The sequence below is a fragment of the Pezoporus wallicus genome, unplaced genomic scaffold, assembly GCF_028554395.1.
Source record: "Pezoporus wallicus isolate ANWC-B61680 ecotype Strahan unplaced genomic scaffold, APGP_CSIRO_Pwel_v1 contig_6548, whole genome shotgun sequence".
In the NCBI taxonomy this organism is placed as follows: Eukaryota; Metazoa; Chordata; class Aves; order Psittaciformes; family Psittacidae; genus Pezoporus; species Pezoporus wallicus.
The window spans coordinates 46,788-71,990 of NW_026641696.1; the positions used below are offsets into that span (position 1 = coordinate 46,788).

Here is a 25,203-nt window from a genome sequence, read left to right on the forward strand (position 1 = left end):
GAGGATGGCCTCATTCCCTGGCCTGGCTTCTCAAGTTATGAGTGTCAGGGGTTGATGTCATATAAGATGCAAGTGGTGTCAGCTAGGTGATTTGCTATGTGACCTCGGGTTACACAGTCCAAGTCTATCTTCTCATAAAAGGAGCATGTCCAAACTCAAGAGTTTGAGATTGTATTCAGGGGCTCTTCATACTGCTTTTGGTTGCATCTGTGACCCTGAAATGCTTTGTGCTGTTGCCTCTGGTCCCCCTCTTTGTTCTTTTGGCTCTTGCTGCACTGTATAGATCCTCCTGATGATATGTGGAGGACCAGAAGCTTTTTCAGAGTGGTTGTGATGTTGTGCAGGTGCAGCACAGTGTGGCTGAAAGAAGTGGTTTTTTTTATGTGGTGTGGATCAAAAACAAGCCCTGGAAAGTCTACCGGACAGTATACAAGTGGAGTTCTTAGGAATCTGCCATTTTCTGCAGAGGCATTCAGAGCTTCAGTGAGAGTTGAAGACTGGATGGGAAAGAGTTGGGAATTGTGTTCCTGGAGGTATTTAAACTCAAAAAGGTATAAGGAACTCCCATCTATGGTAGGGCGCACAAGAACTTGGGCTGTCGGATGTAGCGTGAGGGTGCTGTTTGGAGATGGCAGCAGGCGAACTTTGAGCTCAGTGGAAACCAATTTAAATGTCTGCCAAGGTTTAAGATTGGGTTTGAGAAGGCAGAGCTATGTCAGCAATTGGATATTGTGACTCCAGTTTAAACAGAGGGTCCTAAGCTGAGCAGAAAGCTTGTTGTCAGGTGCAACAGCAGCAGACAAGAGCATGCTCAGAACACCCTCCCTCATATCCTGGAAGTGCCTGTAGGCTGAACCACCTCAGTCACTTCATGCCACGCAGGGCAGTTTGTTAGAAAACCTTTAGAGGCACATTCTGTGTTTCTGGGTATGAGTAAGATATGCAAATCAGTACCTGAGAGGAAAAAAAAATGGTAGTGTAACTCATTTTGTTAGATTTCTTAATGTATTTTTGTCTTTCTACATGTTTGACTTTGTGTCCATAGTTTGTTTGTGGGGGGTTTTTTGTTTGTTGGCTAGGGTTTTTTTTTGGGGGGTGGTGGTGTTTGTTTTTTGTTTGTTTGTTGTTTTGTTTTTTTTTGGGGGGGGGGGGGGGGGTTAACCTTTAAATTTGTTTCTGAGAGCAAGCTTTGATCCAAAGGCAGGAACTTTCTTTGCTGGTACAATCATGATAATGAAATTTAGTCTACTTAATTCCTAGTTGATTCTTCCAAACTTTTTCAGTTGTTCTTTGTGGCTTCTTTCCATTTCTCTTGGAGGTAGTTTTCAAATAGCTGGATTCTAAGGATATATGCCAAGTAAACAAAGTCTCTCACCAGGGTTGTTTGGGGTTGTTTAAAGGTTACCTAAGTAGGCTAATGACTTTTTTTTCCCCCCCCCCCCAGATTGATGCATCATGCCTTACATGGGAAGGACAGCAATTCCAGGGCAAAGCAGCTATTGTTGAAAAACTCTCTGTAAGTCTGTAATCCTTCCTGAATGCTTTGTGAAACGGTTCTGAAGACTCTTAAGTAAATGGATTCTGAAAATTTGAGTAGGCTTCAGCAGTTTAAAAATTTCAAATATGGGACTTGTGCTTCCAACTTCTGGTCTTCAAAAAATGTTACTTGTGATTAATTCTATGTAGTGGGGTGTTCCTTTGGGGGTTCTACTAGAAGAATGTTAACTGACTCCCTTAGTTTGCAAGATTATTTTGTGACTGTAGTTGCATTTGACTTTATTAAAAAAAAACAAAACCCAACAAACAAAACCAAAACAACATAGTTCAGAAGTTGACCCTGTGATCTAGAGGAATGAAAGGTGTTTTGGTTTTGTTTTTTTTTTTCTCTTTTAAAGCATGCCAAGGAAGTAGCAATAGCAAACCTGTTATTTGAATCTGCTTGTGACAGGCTAAACATGTTATTTCAAGGAACCATTTGCTTTCTGATACCTAAACTGCAAATAAGTACTACAGTGGAGAACCTGGCTTCTCAATGCAGCATTTCTCAGCTCTTCAGATATAAGCAGTTATGGTTCAGGACTTTGAAAGCAGTATTTACTCTTCAGCAAGCGACAAGAGACCATTTCTTCATAGAGACTGAAGCTCCGTGTTCATTTAGTTAAACTTGCAGAAGTTTTATCTTTTTGAGTAAATCCATGCTTCTGTTATAAAATTGGGTGTACTTATAGGTTGTCATGAGACTAGAAAGTTTTTCTCTTGCAAGATGTGGAGGGCATGCTTTAGGTCCTCAGACATTCTGCTCAGAGCATGGTATATCAGGCTGATACACCATTTTTATTGTACATTGAGAAGAAAAATCTTTAACTCGGATGCTTGTCTTGTTGCACAGCTACTGCTCCTTTGTTTTGGAATCACTGCTTTCATCGAGGACATCTTGAACTGTGAAGGCTGAGGTTTGCATCTTAGGTGCCTGCATTGTCCTTGAGAAGGCCATAGCTAGTGCACTTGTACCTTGCTATAGAGTGGGAATTAACACTTGTTCCTTCTGTCTTAATCGGTGCTGGACTTCAGAGTTGTTTCAAATAGAGTGCCTGTCCTAATCAAGAGCAGCCTGATGTCCATTGAGCATTTGAGGTAATTATCCTGTAGTTCTATGAACCTCCTGGACCAAGGAGAAGGCTGGAACAGGTAGTTTTATTGCCAGGAGTGAGTTTCAGTTACTCAACTTTATTCTTGCAAAATTCCTCTCGCCTGACTTCAAGGAAGATTCAATGGCTTTGGTGGTGAAAGCCCAGACAACTTTTAGTGTCAGAGGGCACTTTTTGTGAGACCCCACTTGCACCACAGTGTGCAGTTCTGGTGTCCTCAACATAAGAAAGACATGGAATTGTTGGAACAAGTCCAGAGGAGGCCATGAGGATGACCAAGGGCTGGAGCACCTCCCACGTGAAGACAGGCTGAGAAAGTTGAGGCTGTTCAGCCCAGAGAAAAGAAGGCTGCATGGAGACCTCATAGCAGCCTTCCATTACCTGAAGGGGGCCTACAAGGATGCTGGGGAGGGACTCTTCATTAGGGACTGTAGTGATAGGATGAGGGGTGATGGGTTCAAACTAAAATGGGAAGTTTAGGTTAGATATAAGGAAGAAGTTCTTCCCTGTGAGGGTGGTGAGGCACTGGAATGGATTACCCAAGGAAGTTGTGAATGCTCCATCCCTGGCAGTGTTCAAGGCCAGGTTGCATGGAGTCTTGGGTGACAGGGTCTAGTGGAAGGTGTCCCTGCCCATGTCAGGTGGGTTGGAACTAGATGATCTTAAGGTCCTTTCCAACCCTAACCATGCTATGATTCTACAACACAAAACCCCTGGTTGTAGTTTGGCATCTTACTTGTTAGCTGCTTTTTTGTACTCTTCATACCTATAAATGTTTCTCTCCAGTACAGATGGATGTCTGCTTATGCAACCATCCTTTTGAGGTGGCCTCTCTCTATTGTAAAAAATCAGTGATCTCTCCTATCAGCTGACCCTACTCTTTCCAATGGGATTTTCCCCACTGCATCACCTGAGTAACTCATTTGGCCAGCCAACCATTGGGGCACTTTCCTCTGAATGGGACAGTCAGGTACTTGAAACAGGCACTGTCTTACCCAGCCTTGTCTTTGGCTCCTTGTCACTGTTTTGTAGCACTCTTGACTCCGAAGCTGGAAAGTCTTCTCTCCCCAGTCTCACCTCTCATTGGCATTTTGTTATACTGAAAGCTGGGTTCTGGGTACAACCACATTCATTCCCTTTCATCCCTCTGCCTTTTCAAGAGACTCTTCTTGCAGGACTTGTTCAACAAGAAGCTGTTGTGCTAAGGTGAGATCAGGCTTCTTAGTACTCTTTTCTAAAAGGAAGGGTGTGCAATGCCCCAGCCTATGTGGGCACATTGCATGTTCAAGTTTGGGATGGTAACCCTGGAAAATATTCTGCTGGTGGTTCAGAAAAGACTGCTCTGCATTTTATTTTCTGTTCCTAAATGTCTATTCCATTTTACAAACCAGTTGGCTCACTTTGCAGTTCATAGTCGGTTGTGATGGTTCTCCCAGCCAAGAGGAAATACTGCAGGCTTTATTAGAGTGTTCTTGAATAGTGTCCCTCTGATTAGAGGACTGCTCCCTATACTTCCTTTGCTTCCCCAGGTCCTGATCCTTCCACAGTTTGTGTTCTCTGTTATCTAAGGATTTCGCTTCAGGTATTCTTCCTAGTGCCTTATGCTTGTAGAACTGTCTTGGTTGAAACAAAGCCACAAATCAAGCAGTCACTCTCTCACTCCCCCCCCCCCCCTTTTTTTGGCCTTCCCCTGCTCCTGGAGGGATGGGGTGGAGAATCGAAAGAATGCAACTCCCACGGGTTGAGACAAGAACAGTCCAGCAACCAGTGTACAACACAAATCATCACCACTACCACTAACGACAACAATGATAAGAGAAAATAACAAGGGAAGAGAATACAATACCACCTGCCGAGAAACAAGTTTGACCCAGAAGTCTATGTCCTTCCGGGTAACTCCCAGTTACCCCCCACCCCGGGCATGACGTGCTGTGGTACGGAATACCTCTTTGGCTAGCCTGGATCAGGCGTCCTGTCTCTGCTTCCTCCCGGCTTCCCCTCCTTCCTGGCAGAGCATGAGCCTCACAAAGTCCTTGGTCAGGGTAAACAGTACTTAGCAACCACTGAAAACATCAGTATTATCAGCACTGTTCCCAGGCTGAAGTCAAAACACAGCACTGCACCAGCTACCAAGAAGGAGAAAACTTGACTGCTACTGCTAAACCCAGGACAAGAACCAAAGCTGTACTTCACATCCTTGACGCTGGGACTCTGGTCTCCCATTCTTGTACTCTAGGCCTTCTAGGAAGTTTTTCAGGCTCCTTCCACTAGAGTGGAATGCAGAACTTGTCAAAGAATGTGCTTGGGTCTGCTTCAGCCTGTTAACAAACCAGGAAAATGTAGCAAGGGCATTAAAGTACACCCTGAGGTCTAAAAGACCACATGCTGCTGTCCTCTGCAGTGCATGGACTCTGGGTTTGGTGGTCTGTCAGAGCTCCATCGTGCTGAACTGCCACTTCTAAACCATCTAGCATTAACACAGCTTTTGATAGAACAGTGCCAAAACATCATTTTGTGACAGAACTCTGAGAGATCCCCTAGATATTTGATACTCACTGCTTGGAATCATCCATGGTTGGGATATGAATGTGGTCTTGGTTGAAAGAGAGGAATTGTGACCCAATGTCTGGTGTTTCTCACCGTGTGATCCTTGTATACTTAACTCCAGACACACTTGCCCTGGCTACATGAGCATCAAGGGAAGACAAAAGGGGAGAGGTGGATTTCTGGTCTTTAAAACTGGTTCTGGATCAAACACATTTCCTTTCTATTCATAGCCACTTGAACAAAGAAGCAAACTGGGACTTGTCTGGTAACCCCCAGTACTGGTTTATACAGTCTTTGAACACCGTTAAGAATAGAAGCAGCTTTGTGCCTTCATGTGAACTTACAGCTTAGAGTTGTTTTGAAGCTTGTCAGGCAGTGTAATTAGACCAGGAAAAGGTGCTCTTTACTGTATAGGGTGACGTTATTTCATGTCTCAGTGCTTGAAAAGCACAACTGTTGATCAACCCAGCCTGAGTAGTGTTGAGTTTCAACAACTCTGCACACACTACTACCAAAATAGTCTAATGCTTCATAATGTTGGATTTGCTTGATCTTTGTTTTGCCATCATGCAATGACTGTACGCTTCCTTATTTTGCTTTCTTTTCATTGCAGAGCCTCCCTTTCCAAAAAATACAGCACAGCATCACAGCACAAGACCACCAACCTACACCTGACAGCTGTATACTCAGTATGGTAGTGGGACAGCTTAAGGTAAACTCCTTCCATGACAGGTTAACAAATGCTTATGTCGTAGGTTTTATTTTTAGGATTCTAAATCATCTGATCTCTGAAAACATTAAAATACTCTTTTGGGTGGGGAAGGAACACCAGTAAGCTTGTATTGGGGCATCATTCTTCTGCTCTTCCAGACTGTCAAGAAACTGCTTATCCCTTCAGATAACTAGCACTAGGTAAGCCACCTGTAATTTGACAGCCCTACGTTCCTGCCAAGCAAATTGCCATGGTTTTTACTGTGCATACAAATACTGGGGGTTCTAGAAGCATTAATATTTCCCTTACCCTGATTCAGTAAGGTTTCAGTGTCTTCTGTTGCATTTAAAAGCATCATTACAGTGCTCTTGGGCAATATAAGCACATCTAGTTTAATGTGCTCTTTGATGTAACATATGCATCAAGCTGTGGCTTAGCAGACGCTTTGTTAGCTGTCAACCCTTCAGTAAGACCATGCTTTTTTGTTTGCTATCACAGTACACAAGAACACAGTCTTGGTGTTAATACAGTTCAGTACTTCTGTGGTCAAAACTGGTTCAGCAGTCGGAGTGTGGCCTCTGAGATCAAGCACTTATTGTTTAAACAGCTGCTGCTTGTGAAGAAATCAGATTATTTTTCAGGCTGTAGTATGATTACATTGCTGTTTAAGTTGTTGTTGTTCAGTTACATAGCCGAACTGTGTAAACTGACCCAGTCCTGTTGTTTTGAGGACGTGTTGTATCTTATACCAGGGTCACAGAGTTGTAAATTGATAGGACTACTTATGAAATAAATTGCCCTGGAATCTGAAAAAAATATCCTGTATGTGAAGTCGGCTAAAGGCAGAACTTGCTCACAGTAGGCAGTGTTTATTTACAAAGTGTGAAATTACATAGCAATAGTTAAAATTACCAGAGTTAGTTTTGTCAGGGTTTGGTCCAGCCATGCAGGCAAGTCAGGACTCTAAAGCCATCCAGTCTTTAAAAGAAACTGGGTTCAAATAACTCTAAAGTAGCTGTTCAGGCTTCCTTTTCCTGTTAAATCTGAATGGCACCTCTGGTATCAAAACATTCAAACTTGCACTGACTGGTTAACTAAGTAAACATAGGACTGAAAGTCTGAATCTGCTATTCCTCTTAATTGTTTTGGGCTGGGCAGTTGAGAAGAGCCGTTCCCAGTGTGTTGCATCAATTTCTAAGCCTAACATAGGTAGCTTTGGCTCTCACAACATTTGCTCCTGCTTCCTAGCTGCAAGTTGGATTCCAGCTTTCTTGTTGCTCAATCCTACCTGCACACACTGTTGAGGAAAGACAGCCATACACGACCATGGAAAGCACTGAATTGCAGGACAGGCATGAAATCAGACATGCTGAGCTCATCTGTCATAGTCTTAGGTATGCGCAAAACTCACTGATGAGCCCAAGACTTCTTGACTCAGTGTTTTGGGCCATTCACATCTGCACCTGGTTTCGCACAGTCATGTTTTTAAGGTTATTGCAAAATCATCAAGGAGATCACCGCTTGCAACAATGATTGTGTTGAATCCTGTGCCAAGATAGTAAGTTCTGAAAGATTCTGTAGAGCTTTGGGGTTTTCTTATCCATTAGTATTGTCATTAGGGTTGTAGATGCAATCTGTGAGCTTTCCGTAAATACCATGGCTTGGAGTAGTATTTCTTACTGTGCTGGTTTTATTCTCTGAGTAACTTCAGCTTCTTGAAATTATCTAGAGTAACTCGGGGATAGCATGTTATTGCATCTGTGTATTTGGAAAGAACAGAGTGGATTATTGTTATTAATGTCTGGCATGGTTTAAGCCCAGCTGGTAACTCAGAACCACGCAGCCGCTCGCTCACTCCCCCCCCCCCCCTCTCCGGGAGGGAAGGGGAGGAGAATCAAAAGAATATAACTCCCACGGGTTGAGATAAGAACAGTCCAGTAACTAAAGGTATAACACAAAATCACTGCTGCTACCACCAATAATAATAATGATAAGGGAAATAACAAGAGAAGAGAATACAACTGCTTAGCACCTGCCAACCCAGGACCCAATGGTGTTTGCTGCAGCACTGCTGGCCATGTGAAAGAACATTGGCTCTTCACCAAGACACTTTCCTATCCTTTGCAGAGATCTCCAAATTCCAAGGAATGCTCCACAGGCTTCCTGCTTCTGAAATCCCTGATACAACCACAGACAACTTGCCTTCTGTACAAGCTAAAGCCTATAGTGTTAAGAGTCAAAAAACCACACCAAGCAGCTGAATCAATGCTTTGCAGATCTCATGTGGATGTTACTGTCCCATCTACCTACCTGATCATTTCAGACATGCGTTCCCACAGGATCCTGTCAGACAGGATGTGCAGAGATGGCATATTTTCTTCTATTACATCACAACCCCAAACAAGACATGTAAAACAATAACAGCAGTCTGCCAGCTGAGACACAGTTATTTAGCAAACCCATAATTTCTACACCACACAACTACATCAGCAGGTTTGCAGCTGAACACAGCACTTGCAACAAAAGCTTAGGCCATCTAAGCATTTTGAATGTGCCAACATGTCTTTACTTAGTTTGGTTACATTCACAGAGTTTCCTGCCTGCTCTGCATTCAGCTGACATAGCCTATCACAGTCTGTCACGGTTTAGAGCCTAGCCAGTAACTCAGAAGCATGCAGCAGCTCTCTCACCCAGGACAGTATCCACCCCTTATTCCATACCATTCACGTCATGCTCAGATCACACATTTTTCAATATACCATCACTCTTGTCTCATATATAGATATACACACACACACAAAGAGAGAGATATCATTCTTTAGTCCATGGACCAATCCCCATAAAGCTACTGTATTCATCCAGTCCATGATGCTGGGTTCCATCTCTTGTAACAGTCTTTCAGAGCCAGAAAGAGGCTGTGTGCAGTGTTGGATTGTTGCCTGCTGATGACAACATGAAACTCATCTCGTTTCATCAAAATTGATTCTTTGCTGGGGTGATGATCGCAAGTCAGGGTCAGTCACTGGTGACCTGAAGACATATAGCTGGTGAGCTATAAAAGTTATATAGCAGGCAACAGCATACAACCGAGTTCATTGGCTGTTTTTCTCTAAAATCAAATCTCCTTGAGGTACACATCAGACTTCCCCATCTTCCCACATTACCAAGCATATCCAGGTCTCTGAGCAAAAGAAATCCCACGAGTGGGTTTGCCTTTACCTGAAACAGGAATAACCCACACCGCCTTCCCCAGCAAGTTCTTTATGTGCACCACAGGAAATTAAGCCCCCTCTACAATAGGTAAAAGTTCTGACTGGGCTGGGCCAGCCCTGTGGGCAAATCGTCTGGTGTTAACCAACCAGATGGCTTTAGGTAAATACGTATTCCAATGTTTGAAAGTCCCACCACCCGTTGCTCTCAGAGTAGATTTTAACAGCCCATTGTACCATTTGATTTTCCCAGAGGCTGGAACATGGTAGGGGATGTGATATACTCACTCAATGCTAGGCTCTTTGGCCCAAGTGTCTGTAAGGTTGTTCCAGAAATGAGTCCCTTTGTCTGACTCAGTTCTCTCTGGGGTCCCATGGCACCACAAGATTTGTTTCCCAATGCCCAGGCTAGTGTTCCGGGCAGTGGCGTGGGGCACAGCGTACATTTCCAGCCATCCGGTGGTTGCTTCCACCATGGTAAGCACATGACGTTTGCCTTGGCAGGTTGGTGGGAGTGTCATAGTCAAAGTGCCAGGCCTCCCCATATTTGTACTTCAGCCATCGTCCTCCATACCAGAGAGTCATTAACCACTTGGCTTGCTTAATTGCAGCACATGTTTCACGGTCATGAATAACTTGGGCAATAGTGTCCATTGTTAAGTCCACCCCTCGATCACGAGCCCATCTATATGTTGCATCTCTGCCCTGGTGGCCTGAAGTGTCATGGGCCCACTGGGCCAAAAATAATTCACCCTTATGTTGCCAATCTAAGTCCATCTGAGCCACTTCAATCTTAGCCGTTTTGTCCACTTGTTGGTTGTTCTGGTGTTCCTCAGTGGCCCGACTCTTGGGTGCTGTCATGAATTAAACTTTAGCCAGACAGCTTGTTCACTCACTCCCAGTGAGTGGTGCCAGGCTGAAAGCAATCAAGGCCCCCCCCTCGGGGCTCTACGGGGCAGTCGTTTTCAAGTGTACTGGACTCCCCTCCAAGTAAAAGTGAACTGTGGCTTGCAGTCTGCTGCAAAGGAATTGAGAAAAATGCATTGGCAATTTCAATCGTTGCACACTACTTGGCTGCCTTTGACTCTAGTTCATACTGAAGTTCTGGCATGTCTGGTATGGCAGCACTCAGTGATGTGACTTCATTCTGGCCACAATAGTCTGCTGTTATTCTTCACTCTCTGATAGACTTTCTCACTGTCCATATGGGGCTGTTAAAGGGTGAGCAGATCCTACTGACCACTCCTTGGCTTTCCTGTCTACGGATGAGCTTATGGATGGGAATCAGGGAGTCTCGGTGCGATATTGCCGCTGGTGCACTGTTGTGGTTGCAACTGGCACTTGTTCTTTGACCTTCAGTAACCCCACAACAGAAGGTTCCTTTGAGAGACCAGGTAAGGTGGACCGCTGCTTAATTTCCTTTCTCCAAATCAACAGTATGAAAAGCCCATTGGTACTCTTTTAGGTCTTTGAAGTACTCTCTCCTGAGGTAGTTTATGCCAAGGATGCATGGAGCCTCTGGACCAGTCACAGTGGGGTGCTTTTGCCATTCCCTCCCAGTCAGGCTGATTTCAGCCTCCAGTACAGTCAACTCTTGGGATCCTCCTGTCACTCCAGAGTTATAAATGGGTTCCACCCCTTGACAGCTTGATGGCATCAGGGTACACTGTGCACTGGTATCTACCAGAGCCTTATACTTCTGTGGGACTGATGTGCCAGGCCATCTGATCCACACAGTAAAGTAAATCTGAGTGTCCCCTACCTCCACCTGGCTGGAGGCAGGGCCCCTGTAATAGTGGTCACAACATTGGTCACTTAAGTCTTGTAGGCAGGGATTATTCTTCTTTTTCACAGGAGCTGGAGTAAAATCAGCTCTTCCACTCCATCTGGGAACCTGCTCACCAGAGACTGAAGCCGTAGCTTTCATGGAATGATCATCCCATGGGTTGATATAAGAGCAGTATTGTAACTAAGGTATAACACAAAACCACTACTGCTACCACCAAAAATAATTTGATAAGGGAAATAACAAGGGAAGAAAAGAAAACTGTTTACTACCCGCTGACTGATACCCAGCCCAACCAAAGCAGCGATCTAGTCCTTCTGGGTATTTGCCCCCAGTTTATATACTGGGTAAGACATGCTGTGTTATAAAATACCCTTTTGGCTAGTTCAGGTCAGTTGTCCTGTGTCTGCTTCTTCCTGGCTTCCTCTCCTCCCTGTCAGAGCATGAGACTCAGAAAGTCCTTTGTCAGAGTAAACATTACTTAGCAACAACTAAAAACATCGATGTTATCAGTGTTGTTCCCAGGCTGAAAGTCAGAAAAACACAGCACTGCACCAGCTGCTAAGAAGGAGAAAAAATGACTTCTACTGCCAAACCCAGGACATTGTCATGATCAAATCCAATTTGTTTCTGAATTTTTAGTAGGATAGGCCACTTTTTTCTGCTCTTCCTGTCTCCAGTTTTGAGTTTTAAAAATTACATTTTGATGCCTGGGAATGCTGCACCTTGTTGAGGATGTGTCCCGAGAAATCCAAGTCAACTTAGATCTTTGACTGCTTGCTTGTACCCTGTGTGATACTTAGGTAGAGAAATGAAAAGATCAGTGACAGTCAGTAATATGAATCATAGAATTATAGAATCAACCAAATTGATCAACCTTTAAGATCATCAAGTCCAACCTCCTGCCAATGCTACCACTAAACCGTGTCACTGAGGGCTTCATCTACATGTTTTGTGAACACTTCCAGGGACGGTGACTCCACCACTGCCCTGAACAGCCTGTTCCAATTCCTGAACACCCTCTCTGTGAAGAAATTGTACCTCATCTCCAGTCTAAACCTCCCCTGGTGCAGATTGAGGCTCTTTCCTCTTGTCCTGTCACTTGTTCCTTGGGAGCAGAGACCAGCCTTCTCCTGTTTCCATCGTCCTGTCAGGCAGTTTTAGAGAGCAATAAGGTCCCCCGTGAGCCTTCTTCAGACTAAACCCCCCCAGGTCCCTCAGCTGTTCTTCATCACACTTGCACTCCAGGCCCTGCACCAGCTCTGTTGCCCTTCTCTGGCCGTGCTCCAGAACCACAATAACTCTCCTTTAGTGAGGGGCCTAGAACTGGACACAGGATTCGAGGCATAGCCTCACCAGTGCCCAGGACAGGGGGTTAATCAGTGTCCTGGCCCTGCTGCCATACTTGTGCTGATACAGGTCAGGATGCTGGTGCCCTTCTTGGCTGCCTGGGCACAAGCTCACGTTCAGCTCTGTCATTCAGCACCCCCATGTCCTTTTCCATGAGCAGCTTTCCATCCATTCTTCCCCAGGCCTGGAGCATTGCATGGGGTTGTTGTGGCCCAAATGTAGGACCTGGTACTTTGCCTTGTTGAACCTCATACCATTGGCCACAGCCCATTGATCCAGCCTCTCCAGATCCCTCGGCAGAGCCTTCCTGCCTTCTAGCAGGTCAACACTCCCAGACAACTTGGTGTCATCTGCAAATTTACTGAAGGTGCACTCAATCCCCTCATCCACATCATCAATGAAGATGTTAAACACCAAGCCCTGAGGGACACCCTTAGTTACTGGTCGCCAACTAGATGTGACACCATTTACCACAATTCTTTGGGTTCTGCCACCCATCCAATTTCCAACCCAGCTAAGAATACATCTATCCAGGCCATGAGTAGCCATTTTTTCCAGAAGAATGCTTTGGGAGACAGTGTCAAATGCTTTACTTAAATCCAAATACACAATGTCTGCAGCCTTTCCTTCATTAACCAGACAGGTCACCTTATTATAGGGGATCAGGTTGCTCAAGCAGGACCTGGCCGTCATGAACCCATATTCACTGGTCCTGATCCTTCCATTTTCCTGCACTTGCTTTCGATCTCACTTAGGATGATCTCTATGACCTTCCCTGGCACTGAGCTCAGGCTGACAGGCCTGTAGTTTCTGGGGTCCTCCTTCCTGCCCTTTTTATAGAGAGGTGTCATATTGGCCAACCTCCAATCACCTGTGACCTGCCCACTAGACCAGGACTGCTGGTAGATGATGGAGGGTGGTTTGGCAAGATCCTCTGCCAGCTCCTTCACTCTTGGGTAGAACCCATCTGGCCTCATAGACTTGTGTACATCTAATTGGAGCAGGAGGTCACTAACCATTTCTCCTTGGATTATGGGGACTTCAGTCAGCTCCCCATCTCTGCCATCCAACTCAGGGGACTGAGTACCCTGAGGATGATTGGTGTGTCTATTAAAGACTGAGGCAAAACCACCATTAACTACCTCAGCCTTTTCCTCATCCTCAGTCACTAGGTTTCCCCTGGCATCCAACAGAGGATGGAGGTTCTCCTGGGCCCTCCTTTTATTGCTAATATATTTGAAAAAGTATTTTTTATTATCTTTGATGGCAGTGGCCAGATTTAGTTCCAGCTGTGCCTTTGCCTTTCTGACTTTCTCTTTACAGAACCTAACAACATCTTTGTGCTCCTCATGGGGAGTCCCTTCTTCCACAGGTGATAGATTCTCTTTATTCCCAAGTTCCAGCTATATCTCCCTGTTGAGCCAGACTGGTCTCATTCCTGCCAGGTAGATTTTTGGCCCATAGGGACTGCCTGCTCCTGTGCCTTAAGGATTTCATTCTTGAAGAGCGTCCAGCCTTCCTGGACCCCTTTGTCCTTCAGTAATTTTTCCCAGTGAATTCTGCCAACCAGCATCCTAAACAGGACAAAGTCAGCCCTCCAGAAGTGAAAGGTTTGCTGACCTTCTTCCTGACTTCTCCAAGGATTGAAAATTCAATCATTTCATGATCACTTTGCCCAAAACATGTTCATGACATGTTCATGTTATATGTAGAGAATACTTGTGTGACCACGTATGTGTTGAAAGCCGTTTTAATGCATCTCAGTGCTGTTCTAGATACAATACTGTAACTGGGAACAACTGGGTTCAAGTAGTGCATTGTAACAAGTGGTTCTTCTTTACCTTCAGTTTAACAGGGTGCACTTCAACACAAACATGGAGCTGCATACTTTTGTTTAAAAGTTGTCTTCTTAATGGTGTGGTAGTTCAGCTCACATCCATTGGTCTCAAGGAAAACTGAAGAGAAATTTGCACAAGGGAGAGCACTTCCAAGACCACCAGTAGCAGAAGGGAAAAGCCATGCTTCCTGCTTACTGTTCAGTTATCCTTTCCATGGCCCTGTGAGCCAGATTCTTCAAAGCCCAGTACAATCAATGCATATGCTTTTGAATCCTCTGCCGTTTTCCAGAACATGCATCATTTCATGTAATGAAGGAGCATGCATAATGCTTTTAATAGAGTAATCAAAGAAAATAATAATGCTAAAATACCTCTTACATGTCCCTTCTAAGAAGTCATTCTTGGCATGATATTTAAATTGATTTTCTGAGGCCTTAGTTGCTTGAGTTGCTAGTCTCAAAAATTCAGTGGATACTCGCTCATTCTTAAGTCAGCTGGGCACATCTTGTATTTCTTCCTTAAACCATTATATTTTGATCTTGTTTGATTTTAGTGAGGGAAAAAAAAGCAAGCCAAAGTAGAAAAACCTTCTACTCTCCCTGCATATATTGTGGAGTGAACTGCTACCAAATTGTCACAAAGCCTCAGCTTTCTTCTTAACTGCACTAGAAGAGTTCTGAAGAAATCACAGAGCCAAGGACTATTACTGTCAAGACCCTATTTCCTTTGCCAGAATAGTATGTCTTAAGTAAGCCTGCAGGTTTGGGTTTTTTTAAGCCTTTGGCCTCCCCTGCTAGAGGGGGATTTAACTGAGGTCAATTGAAATCATTACTGCCCTGTGACAAGGTCGGGATGTGTATCTGCTCCAGCCCAGCATGCTAATACCAGTATGAACTGTAAATTAAAACAAAGCAACATCTTTTGCAGCAGAATAATCAGCTGCAGTGAGGGGACTGGGCACAACAGGTTCTTAGAGATGATGTTGGAGAATAATAGAGCATCTGAGTGGGGTGCATGTTACTGGCAAGGATCTTACTCTAAGTCTTATCATGTTTTGTTGCTGTTCTTCATCTGGGTGCATGTTTGTTTGCTTCAACTAGGAAGGATAAGCATCAGTTTAAGCTTGTAGGAGTGAGTTTTATTTGGTGTGACCCTACTTTGCTAGTGTTCATCCAGAATGTCACCCAGTGTGCTTCACCTTGTAGCATATTTCTCCTGTTATGCTCAGGCAGATGATGACCAGGTTCTAGGCTTCCACCAGTCCTTTTTGTTGAAAAGTTCTCAAGGTGCCTGGATGTGCACCAATGAAGTCTTCAGGCTAGCCCTCCACAATATGTCTTACCCTCTGCCTTACTGCTCTTCTGTGCTGTCCTGGTTGAGTAAGGAGTGCTCCTCTCTCTTCTGTCCCTTGAGCTTGGCTGAGAAGCATGGCTGTGGCTTGTGCCTTCTCAAAGCAACCTGGCAGACCTGTGGCTATCCTACAGAATGTGAATATTGAAGTGATTGTTGCAGAATTATTTGTGAATAACTAATTGTTATGTGGGTTTCCTAGCCTTAAAAGGGAAAGGCAGTTTGCAGTTAAAATCACTGGATGATTTTGTAATGCATGCTGAACACTTAAAGCACTGATTAAAGCCTGTTAAATGAGACTTAACATCTGAAAGAATCTGCTATCTTAAGTAATTAGACTTTCCTTTGAGGTAAGGATAGTTGCAGCCCTGCAGTTTAATCAGCAGATGCTGTGGGGTGCTAATGGAAAAACTCTGACCAGAAAAGAGAAGTTGTTCAGCTAAACTTTGATTGCAAAGTAGTGTTGCATCTAATACTCTGACATGACCCACATCTCTCTGAGCTGTTGACTTTCTACAGTTTGAGTCTCCAGGTCAGAAGGGATGTAGAAAAACTGGAAGAAGTCAAAAAGCTGCCAAGATTGTCAGTGTTCTATACGCAGCTTGTAGAGCTGGGAGAGGAGGGGCTAAAGGCAATCTGCCCTGTAGGTGGAAAGTAATTGAGCACTTAACCTGAAAGCAAACTGTCCTTGGTGGTGCCAGACAATGTAACAAAGGACAGTGGTTGCAAACCAGAACTTGGGAAGTTCAGACTGGGTACCAGGGAAGATTCTCACTAGAAGGCTAAAACCCTGGTGCCTGGACACCTTGTGAAGTGTCTGTGCTTGGAGGCTTGGAAGACTCTGCTAGACAAAGCTGTGCCTAATCTAGTGGAAGGTGTCCCTACCTGTGCCGTGGATGCTGGAATAGATGATCTTTAAAGGTCCCTTCCGACCCAAACCATGCTGTTTTAATAGATGCCTCAGTAACCTAAGAAGACCATAGGGCAAATGAGAGTAAAATAAATGCTTATTAATACTTGTGATTAGAAGTGATTCAAGCTGAAATTATTCTGCCTGGCTGGTTTAAGCCATTAGAAAGGAGCTGACATGAATGTGAATTCATTCCAACTTAAGCATGGCTACAAAGAAGACAGAGACTCTTTTTATGAGGAGTCTCTTATAAAAGTAGGACCTTGTTCTTTCTTTAGCTTGAGAGCTAAAACTGTGGAAACTGCCCAGTGATGCTGTGGCTGCCCCATCCCTGGCAGTGTTCAAGGCCATGTTGGACGGGGCTTGGAGCAACCTGGTCTAGTGGAAGGTGTCCCTGCTCATGGCAGGGGGTTGGAACTGGATGAGCTTTAAGGTCCCTTCCAACCCAAACCAGTCTGGGATTCTAAAAGATTAAGGGTAATGGGTACAAGTTACTTCTGGGGAGATTTCAGATGGACACAAGAGGAAATTTTTTCACACTGAGAACAACCAGCCATTGGAATTATCGCCCCAGGGAAGTGGTGGACTCCCCAGTGCTGGACACTTGATCTGGCTGGACAAGGGTGTTGGGCCATCTAGTCAGGTTGTGCTTTGCATAGAAAGGTTGGACCAGGTGGTCCTTGAGGTCCCTTCCAAACTAGCACTCTGTGATTCTGTAGTCAAAAGGGAAATTATTAATAAGATACTTTACAAAGTCATATCATAGAATGGTTTGAGGTTGGAAAGGACCTTAAAATCATCCAGTTCTAACCCCCTGCCATGGGCAGGGACACCTCACCCTAGACCATGTTGCCCAAGGCTCTGTCCAACCTGGCCTGATGCTACTTAGTTTTCTTAAAGATTCCTTCATGGCCAGGAACCTATCAAGCAACAGTAGACCATACCGGAAAGCTACAATAGGCATAAATGCACAGGTTTTGGTGCACAGGCCACCTCTTCAGCGTGGGTATGCAAGCATCTGTTCTGGGCTGCTTTAATGGTGATAATACTTCCCCTGAAATAATTGGCACAACTGCTGCCATGTGCAAATGAACAAGATGGATGGTGGGTTTAATTGCTTGTGTTCACACTGTGCTGATTGTTAGGAAGCTTCTGCCCAATGCAATAGGAGGTGTATATCAACATGACAAAAAACTGCCTTTTGAAGAGTGACTTCATTGACGCTTGTCTTGCTTGAGGAATTTTCTTTCATTCATTTGTCTACTGCACACTTGACCTGCTCATACTTCTGGCTTTGTTGCCTTCTTAAATTCTGGCTGTAGTTTCCTCATTCACTTTTTCTTTTATGGTTTTATAGTAATTTATCTTGCCTATTCCCCTCACCCTGATCACAGTTTTGCAAGCCAGAGAGTCAGACTCAATTGACTTTCCTTGGTAGAAAGCTGCCCTATATCTGGATCATCTTTCTTGTCCTTCTCTGGCCTTTCCTTATTGTATAATTATTTATTTATTTCTTAGTGATAAGAAATGCATACAGGATTTGGTATGTGGGTGCTCTCTATGCACTTGTGCAGTTGCTTAATGGTTTTGGTTCTCTGTTCCGTTCTAATAATTGCTAACCCTGTGCTTGCCCTGATAGCTTTTGAGCTCCCAGCTGGTTTTAAAACAATAAATAAAACCTGTTCATTCTGATTTCAGAATCATTTTCCTGAGAGACCATAGCTAATATGTTTTTCCTCTGAGGATTAGCATACACTTACTGAAACCACACTTCATCTACACCACTTTACTTCGTAGGCAGTTATCACTGTGAAATCCTGGCAGTGGTTTTAGAGCTGAATGCTGCTTTTACATGTACTTGATCCTTCTAGTGCTCTGGCAGACCTGCTGGTTTGTGGTGTAACTGATGGCCTTAACAAGTTGCTCCTCTGTCCTGGGTTTAGCAGTAGCAGTCATTTTTTCTCCTTCTTAGTAGCTGGTGCAGTGCTGTGGTTTTGACTTTCAGCCTGGGAACAGCGCTGATAACACCGATGTTTTTAGTTACTGCTCAAATGTTTAGTCTGACCAAGGACTTCCTGAGTCTCATGCTCTGCCAGGGAGGAGGGGAAGCTGGGAAGAAGCAGAGGCAGGACACCTGACCCAAACTAGCCAAAGAGGTATTCCATACCACAGCACGTCATGCCTGGGATGTAACTGGGAGTTACCCGGAAGGGCACTCACGGCTCGGTCGGGCTCGGTTGGAGAGTGGTATCGTATTCTCTTCCCTTGTTATTTCCCTTATCATTGTTTTAGCTGATAGTAGCGGTGGTGATTTGTGTTGTACATTGGTTGCTGGACTGTTCTTATCTCAACCCGTGGGAGTTACATTCTTTCCATTCTCCTCCCCATCCCTCCGTTTCACAGTCAGTTTATCTCTTATGTATTTTTAAAATAAAGATATGTCTTTTCATGTGCTGTTCTTGGTGGAGAGCAGCAGAGCACTGTGAATAACTATTCAGCTCTCTGACAGGCTGTTTCATATGCTGCTCTAGGTGCTGCTTTTCAATGCCTTGTTTTTCAATGCATTTCTCCCTTTTTCTGAAGCTGAATGGACGTGTGCTGAAGGAATAGAGCTTAATATCCTCCCAAAATCCTGAATTGAATTGTGAATGTGAATGACCACACCGTGGTCACTATCAGAATATTGTTTTGTATCTTGGTCCCATGCACTGTTCAGATCAAATCCTGTTGTGTGACTTCCAACTCATTTGGGAATCATTTCTGTTGTTTTGAGGCTCTAGTTTCTGCATGGTGTCTCTGAGGAGACTGCTAAGCATTCGGTGGAAGAACTAGTCTTCCTCTAATACTACATTAACAGAAACATAGAATAGTTAGGGTTGGAAAGGACCGTATGATCATCTACTTCAACCCCCCTGCCATGGGCAGGGACACCTTCCACTAGACCATGTCACCCAAGACTCCGTACAACCTGGCCTTGAACGCTGCCAGGGATGGAGCATTCACAACTTCCTTGGGCAACCCATTCCAGTGCCTCACCACCCTCACAGTAAAGAACTTCTTCCTTATATCCAACCTTAGCTTCCCCTGTTTTAAGTTTGAACCCATTACGTACTACCTTTGTAGTAAATAACAAATATAGCACAGGTCCTATGCTAGTGCATGCAGGTGGATTGTCAAAGGCAGGAACTTTGAGGCTCTGCTGCAAATATTCCCTGGGTTTGGAACACCTCATTGCAGCTATAGCAGATACTTTGCTCCCTTTGAGCTGTTCTTGACAGCAGAGGGAGGAAGTACAGGGTTGCTGGCCAGCTGAACCTGCTATGGGAATGCTTTCAAAGGCCTCAGTCAGTGCCTAGGTCATTGAGGCAATATTGATACTGACTTCCACAGAAACTCCCTTCTGTCACCAAAGCACAGTAGATAAAATCTGATTTTGAAGCACCCTGGTTTATGCCTGGTTCTCAGGCAAGGCCCAAAGCAGATGTGCGATTCAGCACTGAGACAGGCATGCTCTTATCAGTGTGGTGAAGCTGATGGAATGACATGGCCCCAGGTCTTCCAGAAAACCCAAACTTCAGGTCATTGCATTATTTCTGTGTCCTTAGGCCCTCTGTGTTTGTCTGCAAATTGCTCTGGAGCATAACCTCTGGTTGTATTATTTTCTCTCTCTGTACTCTGCATCTTACAGCATGTGGCATCACTGTGAATGTTAGTTTTTCAGTTGTCTTATGAGTTTTTGGAATACATTTGTCAATAAAAGAGCTTTTTGAACTTTTTTTCCTCTCTCTCTGCAGGCTGATGAAGATCCTATCATGGGATTCCACCAGATATTTCTATTAAAGAACATCAACGATGCCTGGGTTTGCACCAATGATGTGTTCAGGCTAGCACTGCACAACTTTGGCTGAGCTGGCAACCCTGAGGCACCCAAGCTTTTATTTTTTATTTTTAGGTTGTTTGTTTTTTTTTTTGACTCCTCTCCTCTTACTGATATTATTCACACTCACAGAACATTCCAAATATCATACACAAACCTGCAGTGCTGAAGAGTATGAGCAAAGCAAGAGCTGTGACCTGCCCTTCTGCTGAGTTTACATTGTCATAGATGACTTTTTTGTGCATGATGTTTGGAAGTTAGGCTTAGCTGCATTTGACAAGAGAAATTTGTGTTGTACCAGCATGCCTTGGAAAGAAGTAATAATGGAAAAGGTGGTTGTTTATGTACTGACATGATGCTCTATAACCCAAAGAAATGAAAGAACAGCAGCCTGTACAGCCCAGATATTGATTTGTTCAGATGTTTCACTGCTACACAATAAAACCTTGAAATTTTCTTAACAGTTTAATTTGTTTTAATGACTTGGATATGGAGTAGGTGATAGCACTTACTGTGGATGTCCTGTGTCTGGTATAGAAATGCTTACAAACAACGCAGACTGAAGAGCGCTTGACAGTTTTACCAGGGAAGGAAGTTCTGATATGCCCTTGGCCATACAACTTCTTTCTCCCTCCTTCCCAGCAGCTTTTATAGCAAGACTTCTAGCTTGGTTTTTAACACTAAGTTAGTTCTCAGCTGCTAGATTTTACCAGGACAAATGCCTCAACACCCAAGGATGACAAAAGTCACAGCAGCTTGTAGTTAATCTTCACGATGGTCATTGTGGCATATCAAAGATGGACTCCCGTTCTGGTGAAATCTGAAGAGCTTTATTTCTGGCATCCTTTTTATAGTCCACTAAGTGCTAAGCAGTAACTTTCCACTCTCTTACTTCCTTGTCATCCTGATTCAGAAAACTACTAAGGGTTTGTCCTGGGTTCAGCAGTAGCAGTCATGTTTCTCCTTCTTGTTAGCTGGTGCAGTGCAGTGTTTTGACTTTTGGCCTGGGAACAGAGCTGATAGCGATGTTTTGGTTTGGCCAAGGACTTAGTGAGCCTTATGCTCTGCCAGGGAGGAGGGGAAGCCAGGAGGAAGCAGAGACAGGACACCTGACCCAAACTGACCAAAGAGGTATTCCATACCACAGCACATCATGCCCAGGATGTAACTGGGAGTTACCCGGAAGGGCTGGGAGACTGCAGGGTTGGAGGAGGTATGGGTCGGTGCTTGGTCAGGCCTGGGGGGTGAGTTATCGGTTGGCTGGTGGTGAGGTGTTGTATTCTCTTCCCTTGTTATTTCCTTTATCATTATTATCATTGATGGTAGCAGTAGTGATTTGTGTTATACCTTAGTTACTAAACTGTTCTTATCTCAACCCGTGGGAGTTGCATTCTTTTTGACTCTCTTCTCCGTCCCTCCGGGAGCAGGGGGAGGACAAGAAGGGGGGAAGTGAGTGAACGAATTGCCTGACTGGGTTTAAACCACGACAGTTCTTTTTGGCGCCCAACGTGGGGCATGAAGTGTTGAGATAACAACAGATCTGTCCGGATTAATAGTCACTTGTCACAATGCTGATTTATTGGCTCTCAGAGTTGTTCCTCTTGATCTCACAGTTTCAGAATGTAGTACATTACTTAGAGCCGGTATTTGCTGTGTTAGTGTTTATCAAGTGTGGGGCTTGGGCTAAGGTTCTTGTCTCACTATACTTTATGTCAATGACTTGTAATACGGGAGGGCTCCAGCAGCAGGGTGGGACGGACGTGGCCGTGGACTTGTACCTGGCCGTCCGGCTGCTCTTCACCGTCCTAGCCCTCGTCCTCGCCTCCATCTTTGTGAGGCCGCGGGGAGCTGAGGGCGAGCGGCCCCGGGAGCCGGCGGCTCCTGGAGCGACCCGGGAGAGCGGCCCCGGGGACCGAACGGCGGCGGGAGCGGGGCCGGAGGCTGCGAAGGGACAGCTGCCGGCGGAGGAAGTCGAGGAGCAGAAGGAAACGGCTGCCGAGCAGCGGGATAAGGCGGTGGAGGAGCCGAGCCCCGCGGAGGAGCCGAGCCCCGCGGAGGAGCACAGCCCCGCGATGGCCGAGAGCATCCCCCGGAAGCCCCCCGCCGAGCCCCAGGAGGATGCAGGAGACCACGCAGCATTTCCCAGCAAGGCAGAGGAGGAAGAGCTGGACTCAGGAAAAGAGAAGCTGGTGGTGGGAGAGCCGGCAAGCACAGCAGCTACACCAGCCCCAGTGACAAGTACAGCAGCATCGTTTGAGAGTTCTGAAGGTTTTGAATGGCCTTTGGGTATCCTTGGGACCTGCCTGCTGATTGTGATGGGGATCAGCATGTTGGCACACACACAGACTGTGTTCTACCCACAACCATTTTGTCTGATCTCAAAAGTTAAGCAGAGTCAGGTTTGGGTCTTGTCTGGGGTTAGACGACGATGCAGGGGGACCAAGAGATTTTCCCCAAGGCTGGACAGTCATGAGTGGCAGGGTGTGTGGGACAGTATGGGCAAGTATCTAGTCCACTGGGCCCCTCCAGTGCTTTGGAAGCATCGGAGATGGAAGGCAGCTGTATGGAATCCCCAGCAACAAGCTGAAGAAACTGCTGAAGGGGACAGTGAATTATTTTGAGCCTGGTGGGCCCATGGCACTTCAGGCCATCAGAGCAGAGATGCAACATAGAGATGGACTCATGATCGAGAGGTGGACTTAGCAATGGACACTATTGCCCAGGTTATTCACAAGTGTGAACACTGCACACAGTCTCTCCTGCTCTGAAAGACTGTTACAAGAGATGGAGCCTGGCATCATGGACCAGATGGACGCAGCAGCTTTATAGCTACTGGTCCATGCACTAAGATAAGCGTGATGGTATATTGAAAGTGTGGGATCTGAGCATGACGTGAATGGTATGGAATAAGGGGTGGATAATGTCCTGGGTTCAGCAGTAGCAGTCATGTTTCTCCTTGGTAGCTGTTTCAGTGCAGTGTTTTGACTTTCGGCCTGGGAACAGAGCTGATAGCGATGTTTTGGTTTGGCCAAGGACTTTGTGAGCCTCATGCTCTGCCAGGGAGGAGGGGAAGCCAGGAGGAAGCAGAGACAGGACACCTGACCCAAACTGACCAAAGAGGTATTCCATACCGCAGCACGTCATGCCCAGGATGTAACTGGGAGTTACCCGAAAGGGCTGGGAGACTGCGGGGTTGGAGGAGGTATGGGTCGGTGCTTGGTCGGGCCTGGGGAGTGAGTTATCGGTTGGCTGGTGGTGAGGTGTTGTATTCTCTTCCCTTGTTATTTCCTTTATCATTATTATCACTGGTGGTAGCAGTAGTGATTTGTGTTATACCTTAGTTACAACTGTTCATATCTCAACCCGTGGTAGTTGCATTCTTTTTGACTCTCCTCTCCGTCCCTCCGGGAGCAGGGGGAGGGCAAGAAGGGGGGAAGTGAGTGAATGAATTGCCTGACTGGGTTTAAACCACGACAGGGTTACAAATATTTACATCATTTGGTCTGTGTTTGAATTGAACATCCTGCTTTATCTTGCAAACTGCCTGCTTTTTTTTGCTCACCGATCTTGACACTTCGATCTTGAAACTTCCGTTGAAGCTTCGTTGTTCTTTTTACCATTCCCAAGGCTTAAGCCTGACCAAGGCAATAGCACCTGGTGTTTTCTTTATGGCTCCCAAGGCTTAAGCCAGACCAGGGCCATAACACCTGGATCCATTTCATTAACTATTTCTGTCCCGTCACCAACAGGTCATTACATTCACCCTCGAAGTAGAACAGGACGGCTGTATTTTCCTCATGGGCAGGACATCACTGCTGCCCTCCTGCAGTTTGTATCCAGCTCTGAAGCTCTGACAAGATCCATGCTTTGTGGGGATTTTCTAAGCATCCCTGTGCTGTTAATGGAACTGGTTGGTAGTACAGCCTTTGCCGTGCAGGTTTCCAGGACCTGGTTGGCTGTCGTGAGACCTCCAACCTGGAGGTGGTGGTGTTCCACCACTGAAGGGATTTACTAATCCCAGACTGGTTTGGGTTGAAGGGACCTTAAACCTCATTCAGTTCCAACCCCCTGCCACGGGCAGGGACACCTTCCACTAGAGCAAGTTGCTCCAAGGCCCCTGGCCTTGAACACTGCCAGGGGTGGGGCAGCCACAGCTTCTCTGGACACCCTGTGCCAGCACCTCACTGCCCTCACAGGGAAGAGCTTCTGCCTAAGAACTCCTCTCAGTCTCCCCTCTTGCAGGTTAAAGCCGTTCCCCTTTGTCCTGTCCCTACAGGTCCTTGTCCAAAGCCCCTCTCCAGGTTTCTTATAGCCCCTTTAGGCACTGGAGCTGCTCTAAGGTCTCCCTGGAGCCTTCTCCAGGTTCTGTCCAGCAGATGAGGTGTCACAGGATCAGAATTGCCTTCACTTTGCCTTCAGACCTCACTGGGCTGTTAGGACCCGGTTTAAAAGGGATTAGCATGCTTTGCTGGGCTTTCTTTTGAAGTTTATGACCATGGCATTGCCCTTTTTTTGAGGAAAGCCTGGAATGGGGCATGCTCAAGCCAGTCATGACTCAAATCTGCCTGCTTTGGCCTTTGAATTGGAATAGAACTTTCTTGGAAGCTGATATTAGGACCCTCCTGCTCACTATTGCAACATTCTCATGTTCCCTGTTTCAAATTCAGAACTGTTCTGTCGCTGCTTCTATGCTATGAAATTTGTGCTCAAAAGTCTTCACCCAAAGAGATTAGCTCTTTCAGTAGAAAGAGGTGTTTTGTGTGGTTGCTGCTAAGCAAGGATCCTTGTGCTGGAGTTCCAGATCCAAACAAAGCCTGGCAGAGGAGTGAGGATCTAAGAACTTTGCTCTGCAGAAGGATCTGCCCTGCAAGGTCAGGTTATTCCTCCACATAACGAGTTCAGGAAGCCATGAGAGAGCTTGCTTAAAAGTCAGTTTCAAGGGGGAAACATGGGACAGGTGTTAGTTTTAGAACTAT

General features: G+C 45.4%; 1 protein-coding gene across 1 annotated transcript in view; it reads left to right on the forward strand.

Annotated features, from left to right (window-relative positions):
- Window positions 1-20,616, forward strand: part of LOC130607603 (nuclear transport factor 2-like) — a 58,626-nt gene extending 38,010 nt beyond the window's left edge. Inside the window, exons 3-5 of the mRNA XM_057424813.1 lie at window positions 1,445-1,516; window positions 5,809-5,907; window positions 20,145-20,616. Coding sequence (XP_057280796.1) covers window positions 1,445-1,516; window positions 5,809-5,907; window positions 20,145-20,258 — 285 coding nt within the window. The 3' untranslated portion in view covers window positions 20,259-20,616. The remainder of the gene's footprint in view (window positions 1-1,444; window positions 1,517-5,808; window positions 5,908-20,144) is intronic.
- The last annotated feature ends 4,587 nt before the right edge of the window (window positions 20,617-25,203 follow it).